General features: G+C 39.0%; 2 protein-coding genes across 2 annotated transcripts; one reads left to right on the top strand and one right to left on the bottom strand.

Annotated features, from left to right (window-relative positions):
- The first annotated feature begins 962 nt into the window (after nucleotides 1-962).
- On the top strand, nucleotides 963-2894 carry cox5b2 (cytochrome c oxidase subunit 5B2). Its single transcript, XM_042501691.2, has 4 exons — nucleotides 963-1132; nucleotides 2279-2349; nucleotides 2468-2567; nucleotides 2667-2894. The coding sequence occupies exons 1-4, from the start codon at nucleotides 1027-1029 to the stop codon at nucleotides 2777-2779; spliced, it is 390 nt and encodes a 129-aa protein (XP_042357625.2). The 5' UTR covers nucleotides 963-1026; the 3' UTR covers nucleotides 2780-2894.
- Nucleotides 2667-18305, bottom strand: herc4 (HECT and RLD domain containing E3 ubiquitin protein ligase 4). The gene is made up of 23 exons (XM_088086413.1): nucleotides 18043-18305; nucleotides 17806-17965; nucleotides 16886-16962; nucleotides 16563-16784; nucleotides 16369-16464; nucleotides 15340-15466; nucleotides 14993-15147; nucleotides 13972-14048; nucleotides 13395-13519; nucleotides 13156-13215; nucleotides 12605-12716; nucleotides 12221-12410; nucleotides 11938-12110; nucleotides 11707-11826; nucleotides 10774-10872; nucleotides 10507-10674; nucleotides 8653-8796; nucleotides 8339-8505; nucleotides 8063-8129; nucleotides 7331-7413; nucleotides 6161-6344; nucleotides 5747-5849; nucleotides 2667-5315 (listed from the first exon to the last, which is right to left on the bottom strand). The coding sequence occupies exons 1-23, from the start codon at nucleotides 18266-18268 to the stop codon at nucleotides 5107-5109; spliced, it is 3144 nt and encodes a 1047-aa protein (XP_087942539.1). The 5' UTR covers nucleotides 18269-18305; the 3' UTR covers nucleotides 2667-5106.
- Between the last annotated feature and the right edge of the window lie 1084 nt (nucleotides 18306-19389).

The raw sequence follows: 19389 nt of genomic DNA, 5'->3' as shown, positions 1-19389 counted from the left end.
AGAACAACTAGTCAGTCCTCCTGGACACCTACAAACATTATGTGCTTTCATTATTATTATTATTATTGATATAATGTGATGCTCTGTGTTAAGGATCAGAGGGGATGTGTTAAGTATGGATATGGTGAATGTCGGGTGTGCTTTCATGCATAAAATGAATAATATTGTGACATTTTTAATCTTAGTTATTTACAACAAAATAGGGAAGGCCAGGAGGAAGGGACAGACAGAAAAAAATGAAGTAATGAGAAGTAAGAGAAAATTAGATTGTCTTCTTCAAGTTGTGAAAAAAAAGTCATTTGTACTCTATTTTATTAGTGGTGCATGTTACGAAGAAATACACTAAATAATTCTCAAAATTCTGTCGGCTTGCTTTTTTATTAACATAATTTAATAACAATAAATAGTAATTATAATAAACTTTATTTGTATGGCACTTTTATACAAAAACTGCAGGCTGCCGTTTTTTACAACAAAGAAATTACATGCACCAAGTGCATAAAAAAAACCTGCATGTAAAAAAATAAAAAAATATTTATTTAAATTCACTTGTACTTTGAATAGATTACTTGAGTACATCTAATGACATAAAATTGCTTCTCATTCTTAAGAACAGTAAATCTCAGCTACTTAAATACTTTTACTCATGTAATATTCTGATAAGTGACTTTAACTTCCACCAGAGTCATTTCCTGGTAAGACATTTGTACTTATACTCAAGTGTGACTTTCAGGTACTTTATCCATCACTAATGAATATTAATATCCCTCTAATTTCATCAAGTAGGCTATAAGAGGCAATTTAAATTTAAATTCGATTATTTTCATGTTGTGTCTGTGTAAGCTTTTAGCAGTATATTTACCACCTTTTCCTGGTTCAACCCTCTGCTCAGTTTGATTGGTCTGCTCAACCAGGCTCCTGCTCTCATTGGTCGGCCCGCCTGTCACTCACACGGTTGTCGGGGTCATTTCAGTCCAGCTGACAGTTGTGTGTCAGATCATATCTGAACCTGAAAGTGAGACCAGAATGGCGGGACGTCTTCTTCTCCGAGCCTGCACAACAACAACAACACTGCAGCTGAGGAGCAATGTGGCGGTCAGACCATTACACCGGGCCATGGCCACAGTGAGAGGTAAGAGTCTGTGTTTATTACCGAGGAAATTTAGGACTTCGGAGCCTTTAGACAGGCCCACACAGTGCAGTGGAAATGACTGTCTGCGGTGATGAAAACAGGAGTGTGGGACACCGGTAGTCAGGTAGTAATGAGATGTGTTTAGTTAATTGCGCAGTTTGGAGGCTAAAACGCCAAATGTGGCGTTAGCTTGCTATCACCGGTGTGTATCATGTAGAGAGGACAAACAACAGTGAAATTTGACACGTAATGTTTACTCGCAGTAATTAAACGTCTGTTTTGGGGGTCTGTGTGTGCTGTGAGGAAGCTGTGTTCCGCCTTAATGTGACTACAACGTGTGAATCAAAAAATGAAGGTCATTTGGACTTGAACTCGTGCTGAGGCCTTTGATAGACCCACCTCCTCTGGCAGCCGTCTGCTGGTTAGATGCCAGTATCCTGATAAGGGGCAGGAGCAGGTTGCTGTGGGTGGCGTCCTATGCAGACGTGCAGTCTTACTGGTGTTCAACTTAACTCGGCTCGGCTGTAATGTGCACACAATCTGACCGATGACTTTTTATAATTTTTCTTAATTAAAATAACTCCCCGTGGAAGATTAAGTACCCAAAAGCCACACTTGAGTAAAAGTACAGATATCTTAATAGAAAATGACTTTTGTAGAAGTTAAAGCCACCTATTAGATTATTAACCTGATATTTTCTGTACTTGAGTATAAAAAAATAATTGTATATTATATTGTATGTATATTAAATGCACTTAAGTACTGAAAGTAAAAGTACATGGTGGTAATAAAAAAAAGCAAGCTGTCAAAATGCTGAAGATTATTAAACAATCTAATTTTCATCTAACAGTCAGGGTCATCCTGAAGGCCGCAAGCGGAAATAAATGTGCTGCTGGGTTGTCAAACTCTTTTGACATATTTCCCTTTTCCATGCACTTGGTAGTAGGTGGAGTTGTGAAACCCTCACCCTCCTTCTACAGTAAAATACTTTTACTCCAAAACATAGGAATGTGGTTGAGTAAAAGTAGCAAAAGTGAAAGTTCACAAAAAAATCAAGTACAGTACAGATACTCCCAAATGTACTTAAATATTGTAACAATACCCTGTTAAATTACACCACTGTTATTTCCCGTATCTGTTTTTCAGGAGTGCCAACAGATGAAGAACAGGCAACTGGACTGGAGCGACGTGCCCTGCAGGCCTTCAAACAGGGAAAGGTTGGTTATAACACACACACACACACACACACACACACACACACACACACACACACACAGACAGAAACACTGTGCTTGAACTTTACACGTACTCATTTTCTTTAAATTCACATTACAGGATCCTTACAGTATCCTGAAGCCTAAAGAGTACGCAGGCACCAAAGAGGACCCTCACATTGTGCCATGCATTGGAACCAAGAGGCTTGTGGGCTGTCTTTGTAAGTGACAGTTGTTAGCAGGTTTTTTGTGCAGTGGAAAAGTCGTTTCCACAAAGCTACAAATACTTTCCCCCTAATCATAGTATAAATTCTCTGCAGGTGAGGAAGACAACACTGCGATTGTGTGGTTCTGGCTCCATGAGGGAGATGCCCAGCGCTGTCCTTCCTGTGGTTCCCACTATAAGCTGGTCCACCACGAGCTGCCCCACTGAAACCAAAAACACTAGTTCTGTACAGACGGGACGACACTGATATCCATATTTGCCTTCCTCATGGCCATATACTGCAATGTGTGCACATGATTTATCATTAAAATGTATACTTGAACTGGACTGTCTTGGTAGGTTCTTAATTAGGGACCAGATTGACACGCATCATGCAGTGAGGCAGGGCGAGTTAAATTATAAAGTTAAACTGCGCTACTTAAAGTGATGCTACTCAGTGATGCTGGAAGTGCTTAAACCTCAGTGGCATGCAGTGTTACCATGCCATAACAGAGCAGAATTGTGACTTGGCCTATAAGATGAACATAACTTGATCAAATTGTTTTTGCTGATAACATGTTACACAAGAATCAAGCCAGTTTTGGGCCCATCTCCCCCTCCTAACAATAATCAGCAGAGCCCAGATTTTCTTCATGGTTGTATAGATCACCTTTCCTGTGGTGTGAGGTTTGTCAAGAGTGTTTTTTACATCCCCTGGTCAGCTTGGAAATCCATCCTGGCTGCACCAATTCCATATTGTAAATATCACACATGTTATAAATAACAATATTTCAGATCTCATACCCTGTTTTTAAGGGGGAATCTTGAGGAAAACCAAGAATCACAAAGTGATCCTGCAGTTCTCAGGGGATTGCAATGCTATATTAAACTGGATTAAATTTAGAATTTATTCATCGCTATGTTCATGCCACCTAGATGACTTATTTTTCATGAATTTTCAGTAAAAATAGTGCAGAACAGCTAGTTTGTTCACTTATTGTCTGCAAAGTTTTTCTCTAAAGTCATGTTTTATCATGAGATTTTTGTAAGATTTCCTGTTTTGGGAGTTTTGATTGTTGGTGAGTGAAATCTGTCAGTGTGTGGTGTGCTTTTTTTGGCCAAATTATTGCTCTCTGCACACAATAAGGACGAAACATTTAAATGTATAATTACACGTCGTGTGGGGTCTTATATTGTCAACATCTGTGGAGATTTTAAATCATTTAATGTGGAAAGTCTTCAGAATGAGCCCTTCATATCTACATAAGGAGTATGGTCCATTTCCACGGAGCCAACCATGCCATGTCTTTACAGTAGCCCAGAATGGACAAACCAAACACTGGCTCTAGACGGGGCCTTTCATGTCTTTACATTCCCGGCAGGCCACAATAAGTTATACTCCACGCTTTGAGAGGAAGGGGTATACTGGAATCTGCACCCTCACCACTAGATACCACTAAAGCCCACACACTGTTCCTTTAAGTTGTGGTACTACACTGCATCTGAAAAAAGAAAAGTAATATAATTCATAGAAAGTAACAGCAGCCAGGGAATCGATTCCAACCTCGGCCCACCCCCTTTCACACTGTAAGCTGTCCTATTAAAAAAAGACAAAAATCCCCCAAAATCATCTTAAAACGTAGCTCTTAGCCATAATACACTAAGACAAGATGTTGCAGTAAACCAACGATCCAAAAGACTCGACTTAAAAAATGCCTTAAATAACCGGACAGTCTTTTATCCCCAAAGTAACTCACATTTATTTCAGTGGCTGTACTTTGTTTTTAATTTGTGGATATTTTTTTTTAAGGCTGACAGCCAATAAAATCCACTCAGGATATAAAGCAAACGCTTGCTCTCAATCAAATGCCACAACAGAACTTATGTCAAACATTAAGAGAGTTAGTTTACACTGTCTGGGTTCAAACATTTAACGCACAGGGGGTGAACACAACATCATTTCCTCCTGTAAAATACAATATGATTCACTGCAGTAGCCATGCAGCAACTACTACCGCAGTGGAGCTTAAAATGTTGCATTTCTATTGAGACTCTGTCAGAGAGGCCTGGATTCAAATCGGGTCATTTTAGAGGCCAGAGTGTATTTTTTTCACCTATATAGACAGAAACATCCCACTATTACATTATAAGCTACAGAAAGGTAGTGCTACTGCATTTCATATATTTTACAGGTGTTTATGCTGCTGTATGCATACCTTGTTCTCGCTATATATAGCAGTTTACTTCAACATACTCCTCATATCCAGACATGAATAAAATCATATCTATAAGAGCAATATCAAATGTGAATCAACCTGTAGTGAGAGCCTCAAATACTGTGACGGCATGGGGCGAAAAAAAAAGCTGGAAAATCAAAGTCAAGATTTCCTGTGAAAGTCCGACTCTTAATCAGTTCTAGTTTCATGTGGCCTCTCCGCCCATTTCCCCCCAGTGTTCAGTTCTTACAGCAGCATTCAGACTGCCAAACAAAACATTTGGGAATGTAGTTGCCATCAACAGTCTGGACATGGAGTTCTAGGCATTTCTGTGTACTATCAGACTAGATTAAAACCTTGATTGTGTTCTATAGCCTGTAGAAGCTTCTCACGGAGGGTTTCCAGACTCGTGTACTTGGGCAGGTCCAGCAGGTTGAAGCAGGTGTGGGCGACAGGCAAATAATGCTCTCCTCCACCTGTGGGCTGGATCACCAGCTTCAGGCTTTTCATGCCCAAAATGGGTATACGGTCACTTCCTGTGAGGAACACTGGAGAGGGAAGAGACATTGTTTCTGTTACAGATTTGTGCAAAACTGAAGCAATATTTTCGATAAAACACAACTGCGAGGTGACTGTGTTTCCACTGAGTGATGTTATGTGACTTCTCCTCTGAGTCTTTATAACACACCAAAGTGTGGCCAGGGATTTTTAAAACATTAGCAGGTTTATTTCTATTACAGCCACCGCGCTAGCTGTCATTATTTTTTTGCGAAATATGTCTTTTTCAAATCACCTCATTGCGTATTTTTCGAAATTGTCGAAACCGTGTTTCCATGAGGCATATTTTATATTTGCAGTTTTAATTTGCTCAGTTTAAGGGTTAATGGAAACCCGCCTATTCCAGATGAACAGAAGTGAATTCTCTTTGCCAAAACAGCAGCTTCTCTGATATTTTTCACACATAGTGGGCAGCACTTACACAGAAACTGCTTTTTCTTCTCCAACGGAAGACTGTGGAACACCTCCCAGAAGAGCCTGATGGTAGGATGGTCCGCCCAGTACTCCCCTTTGTATTCAGTGCTCTGAAGGATGGAGAAAAAAAAAGTTTTTTCTACTATTTAAAATTATTACGCCAACTGACAAAATGATGATACTCAGTTTGTAAGTAAAAATACATTCATACTTCTACACTTTGGGTTATCAATATTTTGTGAAATAATGACTTTTTAAAATAGTTTTTACAAAGGTCAGAGAGGACACATTTAATCTGGTTAAAAGATACTTAATTTTTGCATAATGTCCTATATTTCTTGTTAATTCAAAACCCCAGAAAAACATCCTCATTCATATGGTCCAAAAATGAGCTGTTATTAATGGTTATATAATAGAAGACCTTTTCGAGCTCTGTCCAGTCATAGTTGGTGTTGCCGATGACCATTGCTTGCAGTTCATTTGGCTGGAACAGCTCTAAAACTTTTCCGCCGCACACCTTGTGGAAGCCAGCGTAGAAGCACTCGAACAGAGGCGCCACTGATGTGTTAAAAACGTAGTCTACGTACGCATTGACAAAGTCCTGCCTAGAGGAGGAAAGGAGTTAATATATGAGAAAAGTGATTTTTTATAAACATTGCATTTAAAATTTGGTAGAAAGTCAGCAATATGACGGGATTTATGAAACTTAAAGAGTTAAGACTGAATTTGACGTTTCGAGGTGAGTTAGAGACGATGTCGAGTTTTTTTAGTGGTTCAGAACACTTAAGGCAAAGAGACTGGCCAGACAGTTTAAGTACCCGTGAAATGGAAGTTAGAACGTCTTCAGCTTCTGCACTGGGAAGTTTTTTTCCCACTGAAACAGAAGTTTTGGTGGGTGAGTGGCGTACAGTCACAAAAGGGCTTGGCTCCACACACTTCCCTCACACTTACATTAGGAGGAGCACGAGGTAAAGATGAATGAATTTGACCTCAGTTTTATTTGACCAAAGAGGCATGCTGGTTGCTCTAATCTGATTGGATGAACCTTTGTAGATGCCCCTGAGTGCAGGATGAGACATTGAACATTTGACTTTTACCTGATTTTATAGAAAGAGAAAATGCTTTTTTTGATAGAATATTCTGATGAATTAACACAGAAATTAAATCTGCATGCATATTTCATATGCATATAATATGCATATTTCCATTTCATGGGGACTTTAAGGGAATAACTTACCATTTTCATAGTTTCATAGTTCACAGTTCAGCCTTTGAATGGATGATGCAAATGACAGAATGTTTCAGTTAGTGATCTTAAGGAGGTGGAAGATGGATTTTGTTACCTTTGGATGGAGCCAGGCCAATTGTTCCCCCTGTCTCCAGTCTGTATGCTAAGCTAGGCTAACTGGGTGCTGTCTCCAGCTACATATTTACTCTGTGTGTGTGTGTGTGTGTGTGTGTGTGTGTGTGTGTGTGTGTGTGTGTGTGTGTGCGCGAGAGAGAGAGAGAGATATCGAATGGAGTTCGAGTGGTATCGAACTCAGCAGGAAAAATAAGCCACTGGTTAACAAGACAACTGAGAAAAAGTTACCTGTTTGATTTATTCACAGGGATGTCTTCGCCGCCCCGAACTAATTCCAAGACCTCAGTGGCGCCATAGTTTTCCTCTGTGATCTGTAAAAACAGACAGTCTGTACATTTTAACAATAATTATAGTAAAAATAATCTTTATTTGTATAGCACCTTTCATATATCAAATACAGGTAAAAGTGCTTTACATGCAAGAGTGCTAAAATCTAACAATACATATATATATAAATATATTTATATATAAAAAAGCCTGGTGGCTCAGTGGATAGAGCGGCGCCCCATATACAGAGGTTGTATCCTCGCCGCAGCAGCCGCGGGTTCAATTCTGCCCTTGACCCTTTGCTGCATGTCGCCTCCTCTCTCTCTCTCTCTCCCTCTTTTATGCTTAAACTGTCCTGTCCATTAAAGGCAATAAAAGCCAAAAAAAATCTTAAAAAAAGATAGATATATTTTTATAAATGAAAATGAATTAGTTAAAATAAATTAAATTAAAATAAGTAAAATAAAATCATTATACAGCACATGGATACCATAACTCTGTAAATAAATTGCAGGCCAGAGGTGATAAAACAAATAAAAGACACATAAATATAAAATAAATATTTAACAGCAAAACTAAAAAAGCGTATTTTGCTTCCACGATATACAGTATATATATATAGTTATTAATCTATCTATTTTAAAGTTAATGAAGCACAGATGCTTTTGTCTTACAATCTGACAATCATCTTACTGTGAAGTTTAAGCAGAAGATGTCCTCCAGGTCGTCCTCTGTGTAGTCCAGTAAGTGCTGCAGACTCCTGGTTTCACAGGAGACAGAAACACACACGTTTTACATTATTTTCTTAAGCAGACATTTAGTGAAAACCTTTCAAACAACACTGTGTATGGTCACATGAGTGTAACATTAAAGGTCTCAATTTTAGATGCAGTTAGGAAAATACCATGGCAAACTGACATTCATTAACATGTTACATGGAAACCTCAGATGACTGTTCCTTGATCTGACCTTCCCACATCTGGCATTAGCTCTTTGAGGTCATCTAGCGTCGGCTTCCTCTTCAGGAGCTTCTTGTAAAGGGCCACGGGGAAGTTGAGCTCCACTATAGTCAGATTGTAGATGGCCAGACCACAGATGACCCCGATGAGGTTGAACAAGTCGATGTCTTCAAAAGTCTGTGAGGGATACAGCATTAGCATGTACAAATTCATAGTACGACCACTTCAACGTGCCATTACTGAGGGTGTTTTAGAGTGTACTTAAACACAGCCGGTGATACTTCAGCCGTTTGTGCACACTAAGGTGAATTATACACTAAGTACCTTGTTTGAAAACCAGATGAGCCTGGACTCCTCGTAGTAACGAAACATCCCATATTTTGGATCCAGCAGCTCTTTCATGATCAGGAGGAAGAACTCCTTTCTCACACCTCCTGCATCGACCGCCTCCTCTCCCACAAAGATCACCTGCCGAGAACGACGCAAACATTACAAGAGTAGCAGTTTCCTTCAAGTCTTGATCAAATGGAAACACAGATTTGTAAAAAAAAAACTGCAGGTATTTTAGTAGCAGAAAACTCAAAGCGTCTCTGCCCCCAACACATGGAACATCTTACAAACCGCTCCGAAACTCAGCTCACATGTGTCCATTGTTCTGTTCAGATCACTAATAATTCTGTCACAGTCTGCAACTGTCTCAAATGTTTTTTTATCTTCTCTAATTTCATATGAAATTTTAATTATTTTTTAATTTATTTTAACCGTATCGTGTTAATTGCTTTTAATTGGTCTGATTATTTTATTACTCTTCTCGTCGTGCATTTTTATTTGTATTTTTGTGTGAAGTATTTCTCTTAACTCACTGTGAATGAGAGCTCGATGATCCATCGAGACTAAATAAAGACTTAATACATAATATTTGATGAAACCGTCTATATTAATGCATTATTTAATTAACGACATAAGACCTAAGGCAGTCAGTATATAATATATATAATTACATTTTTTTAAGCTGCTAATATAAACCCACACTAACATGTGTGGGGACAGTGGAAACAAGCTGCTGACACAACACTGATATATTATCACCTGGTAAAGTTTACATGTCATACCTGTCAGCAAACAAGTCATGTCTGTGTCCACCTGGGGACTGGAAGTCCAATAATGACTTTCTTTTTAGCTCAGTTTTAGTTTCAACCTTTGAGGTGAAGATCTGTCTCGTAAAGTGGAAACAGACAACTTTTCAACTTGTCCTGTCATTGCATTTCCAAGTGGCATTACTAGTGGCACCACTGTGGCAAAGACAACCACATCACTTCCTGTTGTCCTCGGAGCCTAGCAGCTACCAGCAACACAGGAAACATATTACGAGTTGAACCTGATACAAGGGAGTAAAATAATCAAAAGGAGGCTCCGTAGTCTGAGCCGAGACAGCAAACTCTTAATTCATTTCCACATTACGGCAGCAGCTCATTGCAGCTTCACCTCCTCTGTTCTTAACCTTCACAATAAAAGCCCTGTACACGGCATCACTGCTTATCAGAGAGAACTCAAATTCACTCAGACCATTTTGCTAAGAGGCAACCCGACACAAACAGCTTACAGTAACTGCAAAGAGCGTACATTATTGTTACTCTTTGGTAACTGAGGAAAGCTACCAGGGAAAACAAACGCACTATCCTCTTCCTGTTTTTGGTTGCACAATTGTTGACGCACGTCCTTTATGCTATAAACTGTCCCTTTATTTCTCCAGGAACTCGTACCTGGAGGCAGACAGAATTGCAAAGTGAAAGTGACGCTTATAGGGATCAAATCTAAACGCAAATGATGCCATTATTCTATAGCCAATACACCGTGTAATCAAAATCTACTTCATAATAATAAGTTAAAGCAAAGAACTTTATTTCCACTTCAAGGAGTTAAATGCCGATCAGCTAGTCACTTTTTCTGTGTTCTGAACAGTGCCTGGCAGGTAGCATATAGTGGGTTTTTAGAGCTGGAAACAGCTGCCTGATGCAATGAGACTGAATTAAAACTCCAAAACATCAAGCTGAAAGATGCTAAAACGCTGATGGGAATGGCATTTTCTACGGAGCTGTCCCTATAAGCAACACCTTTCATATATTCTTCAGTCGTTTGCTCCATCATGAAAGAAATGTAGATTATAGCGGCTTTTACCTTGAGTGGCTTCTTGTAGTCAACATTCTTGGACTTCCTGAGGACTTCCATGGTGTCTCCAACAATGTTTTCCCTCCGAACGATGAGGATGAGGCACGGGTTGACAGATTCCACTGCTGGCAGGAACATGGAGCTGAAGTTTTGCATCTGTGCCTGGTCTACTGCCATCTGCCAACACAACATGAGAATGATGAGCGATTGACACATTTAAGTACAGTTATGATGTGTCAAATCATTAGACAGCAGTGAGGTTCAGCTCCCTCTTACCTGCATCTGTATAACGGCATCAGTGTGAAGCAGCGTGGTCTTTGCTTGGGCATCAAACACAAAGGGATACCTGCACAGAGTCACCACGCCATCATGACCCTGAGGATACAGAGGCACAAGCAAATGGTTCATACAGAGGCCTAAACATGGACAAATACAATTAAATGAATCGTGGAGCTCGCATTAAACCTTTGAAACCTGGATTGACATCGGTATTCTTGTGCTGCGTTCAGACACCTTTCACAAGTATTTACACCTTTGAGACGTGAGTCAAAAACATGGGAAAGAGGGCAATCAGCAATTTGGCATGAAATGTCCCGCACATTACAAAAACAAAAAAGAAGAAAAATAAAATAAAAATAAAATATATATATATATATAAATAAAAAAAACAGTAAAAGGTGATTAAAAATTACCTGAAAATTAGTTTTAAAAAAGAAAGAAAGGGAATCAATAAAAAATTATCAAATAACTTGAGCAAACATTTCTACTCAGTTGGTAGAGCGGGCGTCCCATGTACAAAGACTGTGTCTTCTCCGCAGCGGCCGCAGGTTCGAGTCCAGCTTCGGCCCTTTGCTGCATGTCATCCCCTCTCTCTCTCCCCCTTTCACCCTATATCTGTCCTATAGAGTAAAGGCAATGAAAAAGCCCAGAAAAGATATTTAAAAAAATTAAATTAAAAAAAATCAACGTTACGTTTACATTACATGTTCAAAATTAGGCAACATAAAAAATATTATAATTATTATTTTTTTAATTTCATTTTCTTTTTCAAATTTCTTTTAAAATTTCAGTAAAAATAACTGTTTTTTTTCTTCTTTTTTTTGCTGCTAAATTTTGGGTTATCTCTTGTTAAGTTGCTCATTGCCCTCTTTCCATTTTTTTAAAGAAATTAAACCAAATAACTTACATAATGGCATACGTGAAACTCACCATCGGGTACATCTGCCTCTGAATCCATGTGACGTAGTCATTTCTGATGTCTATCAGGTCGTCCAACTCATGGATGTAGAATTTATCGTACTGAATGATGTGTCCCGCTCTCTCGCTCACCTGCAGAAACAGAAAAATGGCTGTTATTAAATGTTCCTCCAGGTTGTGCATGATGTACATATGACAGCTGCTGTGGCACAAATCCATGGCTTTTTTAAAAAATGTTCTCACCGTGTGCAGGATCTCCAGGAGTCTGAGGGACGTGTCCAGGAAACAGGTGAAAATTCTCTGCTCCACTGAGGGTATGCCCATCTTGTGCATCTGAAGCAGATACACAACCACTTCCTTGTACAACTCAACAAGCCGCTGGAAGACTTGGGGCTCAAACCTGGACCACCAGTTTCCTGCCGCAAGCACAAGACCAAATATTTTGTGAAAAGAGATGTAAAGCAGATGTTGTAAGAGAAGTTGTGGCATCATGTGTGGCATAAAAGAAATCCATCCTCCATCCTACCTAGCACCTTCAGCGGAGCCTCTTTCAGATTGAGGAGTGATTTGGCAAATGGGATAGAGATGGTCACGTAATTATTTCGGTCACTGAAGAGAGGGCATTCTGGTAGAGTGAGGTAGAGTCTCAGGGCTTCGATGTCTGGAGGAGAGCTGCCTAGTCTGGGAATGAGGTGCTTTTCCAGACTGGCAGCAATCTGAGCGAGACCAAACAAAGCATAGAAGTATACACACGGATATCATTATTTGTGCAGATGGACTCCAGTTATCCACATTTATAAGAAATATAAAGCATATGAAACAATGTCAGAACTGCAATAAACTAGTGGTAAAACAGTAATATAACGTGGATATGATGCACCAACAACAGGCTTTTATCGTGACGTCTGACCTGCTGAGCGATCTCAGGGTGATCTTGTTGGACCAGTCTGTGAAACAGGAGGCGAGCTGTGTTCATATCCACCCCCGAACATTTACTGCTGGTACTGTAGTGATCTGGATGACTGTGGAAAGGAAACAGGCAGTTCATAAGACACTGTAGTATTCCCAAACGTCAGTAGCAGGAGTTGGTCTGATCCTACAGCTGGGCGATTGGACCAGTATAGCAGCTTTTGCGATTGGCTGAGTGCATCACCTGATTTTTTTGGGGGTCAATTTTGTCTCTTTATGTGCTAATTTGATGGTCTGCTTCCAATGAATAAAATTGTGCAAATTTATCAGATATTGATGGTTTTGACATATCACCCAACTCTAGCAGATGTGTCTATGTTTCTAACAAGTGGAATTGATTTTTCAATTTAGAAACATATCAGGTCTAAATACTTTTTGAATAATAAAGATCAAATGAGAGAGAGAGAGTAAACCCATTATATATGATAATAATGGATTAAGACTTTTGGCCCAGACTGTAAATTAAAAAAAAAAAATCTAAAATGTAATCACCTCTTTGACAGAAAAGATCCATTGAGGCAGCTTGCTGAGGAGAACACGAGGTCAATCTCACTAAAGGAAAAGATGAGTAATTAGTGTGACGACTTTACAAAAACAAATCTTCATAAAAAAATTACAGAATCATGACAAAATTGTCCAGCTGTAAAAAACAAACAAAAAAAAAACTAAAAGTAACAATAACACCCAATAACATGTGGTTAACAGCTCCAGTTCTTGTGAGAGGACTTTACTTGGCAATTTCTTGCGGGAGTCTTCCAGGTGAGTGATTCCACCACCTTTCTATGACTTCCTGATTCAAGGTTAAAATCGTTCTGTGGGAATCTTGTATCCTCACGTCATCTATGTTGTGGAGTTTCTACAAAAACAAAAAAAAGTTAAAGTTAAAGAAAGAATTCACTGTAAAAATATGAACTTAGTAAAACTTAAGAAGGACACAAGGACAAATGTGCAAAATCAATGTGGTTATTACTTCAACCATGTTACACCTTGAACGCACCCAAAGCAAAGCACAAAGACGCAGGTGCTCCTTTGTCGAAAGCCTTTGAACTCATGATTTAATGCAAGACCCACATGTATCAACCGTGCAGGGTCTGGTGAAGCAGTCTCCCTTAATTTGAACTGGGAATTATGTTCCCTCTTCTGTACGTTACAGTTCTGCCATGTTAATTTAAAAATGTTCTAGTGAGGTTGTAAAAAAAAAAAAAAAAGAAAAGTCCCATGCAGCCTTTTACAACAAATCAGGAGCTGAAAAATGATTTTATTACACAACTTCAAAATATAAGAAGCCCTTTGTTTAAGACAACTTACATTGGCAGTGCAGTAGTGGGCAAAGCTCTGGTCTCCTCCGGCATAAATCCTCTTGACACAGCAGCCCTGCCCCGAGTCTGCAGTGTTACATGATGGCAGTCAAGAAATCAATGTATGGACAGATGAGGAGGCTGGAATTATCAGTTTCTATATAGAATTAGAAAATGTGCATTATATTTTTTTTATTTTAACATGATATCAAATGTATTGCTGCTACTTCAGATTCCACTGAGAATAAACAACCAATGCTGTAGCTTTCTGTAGCTTTCAGATCGTAGGTTTTGGTCGACTGGTCTGTATGGTTCAGTCCCCATGTGTCTCACCAGCACTGGTTTATACAGTGCCGTTAAAAAGTTTGTGAAGCCTTTAGTCTTTCTATATTTCTGCGTAAATGTGAATGTGGCTGATCATAAAATACATCATCTGAACTAAATGAAAGGCTGATGAAGAAAGTTAACATCTAGTAAATAAAGAAACACATTTTTCTGAGGATTTAGTGAAAAAAAAAAACAGTTCCAATGAACTATCCTGTTTCTGCCATAAAAGTTTTATAAAAAATGTTATTTAATCAGTTCTTGTCAGCTGTGTTTAGTTATTTGGTTTTCCTTCTAGTCCTCTAAAAAGACCTGAAGCTGCTTTTTTTATTTTTTTGTGACCAAATTTTTTGCGTTTTTTCCCTTTTTTTCAGTCAAATTAAAGGTAAGAATTCATATGAAAGTGCCATAACAGAAATTAGATTTACATAGCTCATCCTTTCAGTTATGCAGTCAAATAAACATTACGTACGTTGGAATACGTCCACATATTACATTAAATGAATCAAAATAAGCGAAAATAGATAAATACGTACATCAAGTACATGATACATATACCTATATATTCAGGACAAAACCCAAAATAAAAAGAATGGTTTGCTATGTACAAGTCATCGCATATAAACATAATTCAATCACAACTACTTGAACTAGAGAGAAAATAAATAAATAAGAAAGTGTAAGCAGCTTTGTTTGATGCATCTCACCTGAATCTGTTGGAGAATTGGAGGCTACCCAGGAGCATTTGACGGGGGCGGGGCTCTTTCTGTTGCAAGTGGAGCGAGTACCAAGCTGCCCGTTACCACCAAGCCCGAACGAGTACATCTTCCCACAGGAGGGCGTGAAAGCGATCGTGTGCTGCCTTATGATTGCACAATCATTTGAAAAATGTTTAGTTTTTTTTTTCTTCTAACAAAATAAAACTATATTAATTTAATTTTTACACTTATTATTATATATTATTGCATGCACATTGATATCCATGCACAAAAAAATGGATGTATTCCATATGTTTGAAATAAAATGTGCAAAAACACGCATAGCACATTTTTACCTTCCACATGAAATCTGCGTGACTACATTTCCCATGAGCTCAAACACTTTCCTAGGGTTGATTTCATGGTTTGTGGAGTTATGTCCAAGTTGTCCGTATCCTCCTGCTCCAAATGTAAACACACCTCCTTCCTGTAAAATCAGCAGCGCCAGTTATTCTGACCTTCCAACACCAAGAGGACTGCAAGGCCAAAATGTTCAGACACCACAGCATTCAGGGCTGGGACAGACTGAGAAAGCATGTAGGATGCACCGTGTTAGTGCCTTCAGTGTGGTCGTTTATTAATAGGAAACAGCCAGCTAAAGAACACTACACGCCATCGCGGGATATGTTTTAACCTGCAAGTCTTAAGGCAGGGATCCTCCTTTACAACTTCAGCCCGCTGCTGAAACAGAAACTTATTAGACAGGAAATATGCCTTTTTTTTATCCACTTACTGTGAAGATATTAAACTAGCAAAGTTTCAGTTGGTAAAATATTATGTTGTGGCAGTGTTTCTGGTGAGTGAAACTGTTGGTTTTTTTCTTGTACAACTCTGGTCTTACTCTTTAAAATGATGTCCGTCATTCATATCAATTATGACAGCAGTTTAATGGATGAGATATGGGGTCATTTGTAAGAGGAGATTCAGTTGGATGTGACAAAGTGATTACCTAAATGAAATGCAGTAACCAGCTGCAGCATACTAATCATGCTATACAAAGTTTAACAGTGACGCTGATGAGACGTTTTGTCATTTGTTTGCCTTAAAATGTCAGATTGGCCTGAAATATTAAGTTTAGAAAAGCCCGCAAGACTCTACTGTCAGGTTATGCAAATAGAGTTATTGTCAGCCCATATCTCAGCAACTAAGCTGGTCAACTAAATTTTTTTTAATGAGGATTGATTTCCAAAACTATAAAAAAAAACGGCCAAGGCTGTAAAGACGATGAATTAATCACCTCTTTTGTTGAAGGCAACCACAGACTCAAATCAAGGTCTTCCACACAGAGCACTGCAGGTTTATCAAAACACCAAAAACTGTATAACTTAACTTGGTCAGTGCTGCTGTGTGATCCTCTCCACAGGCGATGTAGATCACTCTCTGCGACCTAAGGGACTTCAGCAAGGTTGGGAAATACCGATCTAAAAAAAAAAAAGATTGATAAATAAATCTTATGACAATTCGTCTGAGTCTAGGGCTCAAGTGCTCACGAGTAGTTTGGGGTTTTTCGATCACCAACCATTGCTGTCATTGAGTCCCAGCTGACCAAACTTGTTGCTCCCCCAACCAAACACTGCTCCTGAGAAAGTGAGGGCAAAGCTGTGAGCGCCGCCTGCTGATATCCGGGCAAAAGGAATGCCCTGCAGAGACTGGATGATTTGGGGCGTGGAAATGCTCTGTCCGCTAATTCCCAGCCCGAGTTGTCCGCATCGATTCTGGCCCCAGGAGAAGATTTGGCCTCCTATGAGAAGAAATAGACGCAACACAGAACGTCTTGACTCGTGGAAAAGTTAACATGCTCACCAAATAAATGTGCATAATGAGGGTAAAAACCATCCTCACCTCTCGAAAGTGCGTGGGAGTGCCAAAACCCACAGGCTACCTGAGCAATTTGTACATCTGACAAACTCTTGATATTTCTAAAAAGAACAAAATTGTTGTTGTTTTCATTAAAAAAATAAATGTACATACTTAAATAAATCTCATCATGTGCACCAGAATTTAATTTAAAAAAGATACTTTTGATATTTTGATAAATACGTTGACACATAGAGAGGTTTTAAAGGAACAGTGTGTAGGATCTAGTGGCATAGAGCCGTGAGGATTGCAATCAGCTGAAACTTGTCCCACGTGCCAAGTGTGAACTCCTGGTTAGAATTCCTTCAGATTTCATTTTTAAGAGGTTTTAAGCAAATGATCTGCAGAGGTCTCTTCCTCTCCAAAAGAAATGGTTCAGGTGATTAAAACCGGTAAAAACAATGAGAAAAAAAAGGTAAATTTACATAACAAATCAATGTTTCTCAGCCACTGTTTGGTTTGTCACAGACTTAAGATCCAGACATTCAGAAGGTTTTTACCCCTGAATGAAACAGTTTCACAAAAAAAAGAAAAAAAAAGAAAAAAGAAACACCCTGTGTTCTTGCAGCCCTACTCATGGAGGAAGGGTTGTTATCTACAGTGGCCAACGCGAAGATGAAAAAAATGAAAAAAATTTGCTTTCAGTTTGTCAGTTCTGGAGCCGCTCCCTATGTAGCAGCTCATTCTAAGGTACATAAACACAATAATTCATATTTTCAAGTGATTACACACTAAAGAAAAGATACTTATTGTATTAATATTCAATTTCTGCCAATATATTCCCCCTAAATCCAACACACTGGTCCTTTGATTTTATGTGTATTTACATAGGAAAAAAAATAATGTGCTATGCAGAACAACAACAACAAAAAGGTTTAATATGAAACATTTGTTAGTGAAATTACCTAGGCACACGAACACATTCTTCAAAGTTATTTAGGCCCAGCTGCCCATCTGAGCCCTGGCCCCACGAGAAAACCTGCCCTTTGTCATTCAGGGCGAGTGTATGGGACTCTCCACATGACACTGCCACTATGATCTGTGCATCCAGGGCCACTACCTGTTCTAATAAAGACAAAGAGACATGTGACTTCACCAAATGCTACCATAATAAACAATAAAGACATTAATATATCACCAACCTGGTTTCTTTCTGGACTTCTCATGTCCCAGCTGTCCTAGGTCATTGCAGCCACAGGTGTACACTGTCCCATCCTCCAGCAGGAAGGCTGTGTGTCTGTGGCCACACCCCACATCACACACTTGCTTCCCGTGAAAGAATTCACATTTTCGTGGCTCCACCACAATCTCTTCATCAATCCCACCTAAACCCAGCTGCCCGTAGGAGGCATTTCCCCAACACAGCATCGTAGCTCTCACCTTTGGTTACACACGCCAGCGGGATCCCCGTCTCTGTGAAAACAACATGCACACCTCAGCTGATAAAACCTCCCAGAGCACAGTCACATATCCATACTTTGGGCTGCAAGATACACTTTAGCTGGAATCACCTAGCAAGGTAGCCGAATAACAGTGTGGCTAAATAACATTGTTGCTACATAAAATACACGCATACGTGAGGCAATCTTAAGTATTGTCTTTATCATTTAAATATATATATTTATAGTTACATCATGAAGACTATGAACTCGTAGCTGCCCAGGCAATGTGTTAACAGATTAGCAAAGTAAGCTACAGTTAAATTAACGAGTTACGTTGAGTTAGCTAGCTATAATCTTTAAGAACACCACTTCCGGTTTGGGCGTTGATTTCACATTAAAGCACACATTTAAACGTTTCAAAAATGTATTTAAGGGTTATTTTGTATTTTAACACATTTAATTCAAAGTTGAGAGATGAAAATAATGACCGCTGTCATAAAAACAACAACAGTCACTTTTCTTCTGTTTATATGAATTTGTGTTTAATTTTTTAAACGGAAGTGTTCCTCTTGTCCTGACAGGAGGACCGCGGATGAAGACGGCTAGCATGCCGCTTGACAACCGTTACCATGATTATTTCAGGCGAGGCAGATCAGTCCTGACTGATGCAACTTGGCCAAGTTAATTTGGCCTGATTTAACGTTAGAGTGTTGCACTAATCAATGACACTTCACGATTTAATGCAACATTTTAATTTCTACTGTTCGACACGTGGTGACATAAGTTAGCATAGCTTTTCTCCAACAGAACGGTTAATGTTAGCAAGCTAACGTTAGTCTCAACATAACGTTAATGTAACGTTATTATAAGTTATCTTAGTAAGGTGACTGCACAGCCAAGTCAAACAACTTTATGATTTGTTATTCCTTTACGTCCTATAAAAGTAGTAAACAAGTTACAACCAGGTCCAAGTCTTCAGTAACATTAAAGCCAAATAGCAAATATTACCAAACTCACCAGCTCTGACAATGTTATTGTCTTCCACTGTTTTGCTCGCTAGCTGGCATAACTGTTAAAAACGCATATACCAGCGCGTTTTTGGTATTT

Source organism: Plectropomus leopardus, chromosome 13, assembly GCF_026936395.1.
Source record: "Plectropomus leopardus strain MGB_pleo_1.0 chromosome 13, ASM2693639v1, whole genome shotgun sequence".
Lineage (NCBI taxonomy): Eukaryota > Metazoa > Chordata > Actinopteri > Perciformes > Serranidae > Plectropomus > Plectropomus leopardus.
The sequence above is the reverse complement of the archived record's forward strand: the minus strand, read 5'-3'. Positions and strand labels throughout refer to the sequence as shown.

Excerpts from the sequence above, each read along its gene's own strand:
- cox5b2 (XM_042501691.2), top strand. The coding sequence starts at position 1,027 with ATGGCGGGACGTCTTCTTCTCCGAGCCTGCACAACAACAACAACACTG. Across the intron at positions 1,133-2,278 it reads GGCCATGGCCACAGTGAGAG|GAGTGCCAACAGATGAAGAA; the intron begins GTAAGAGTCTGT and ends TCTGTTTTTCAG. Across the intron at positions 2,350-2,467 it reads AGGCCTTCAAACAGGGAAAG|GATCCTTACAGTATCCTGAA; the intron begins GTTGGTTATAAC and ends TTCACATTACAG.
- herc4 (XM_088086413.1), bottom strand. The coding sequence starts at position 18,268 with ATGCTGTGTTGGGGAAATGCCTCCTACGGGCAGCTGGGTTTAGGTGGG. Across the intron at positions 12,717-13,155 it reads GGATCTTTTCTGTCAAAGAG|TCATCCAGATCACTACAGTA; the intron begins GTGATTACATTT and ends TCCTTTCCACAG. Across the intron at positions 12,411-12,604 it reads ACCCTGAGATCGCTCAGCAG|ATTGCTGCCAGTCTGGAAAA; the intron begins GTCAGACGTCAC and ends GGTCTCGCTCAG.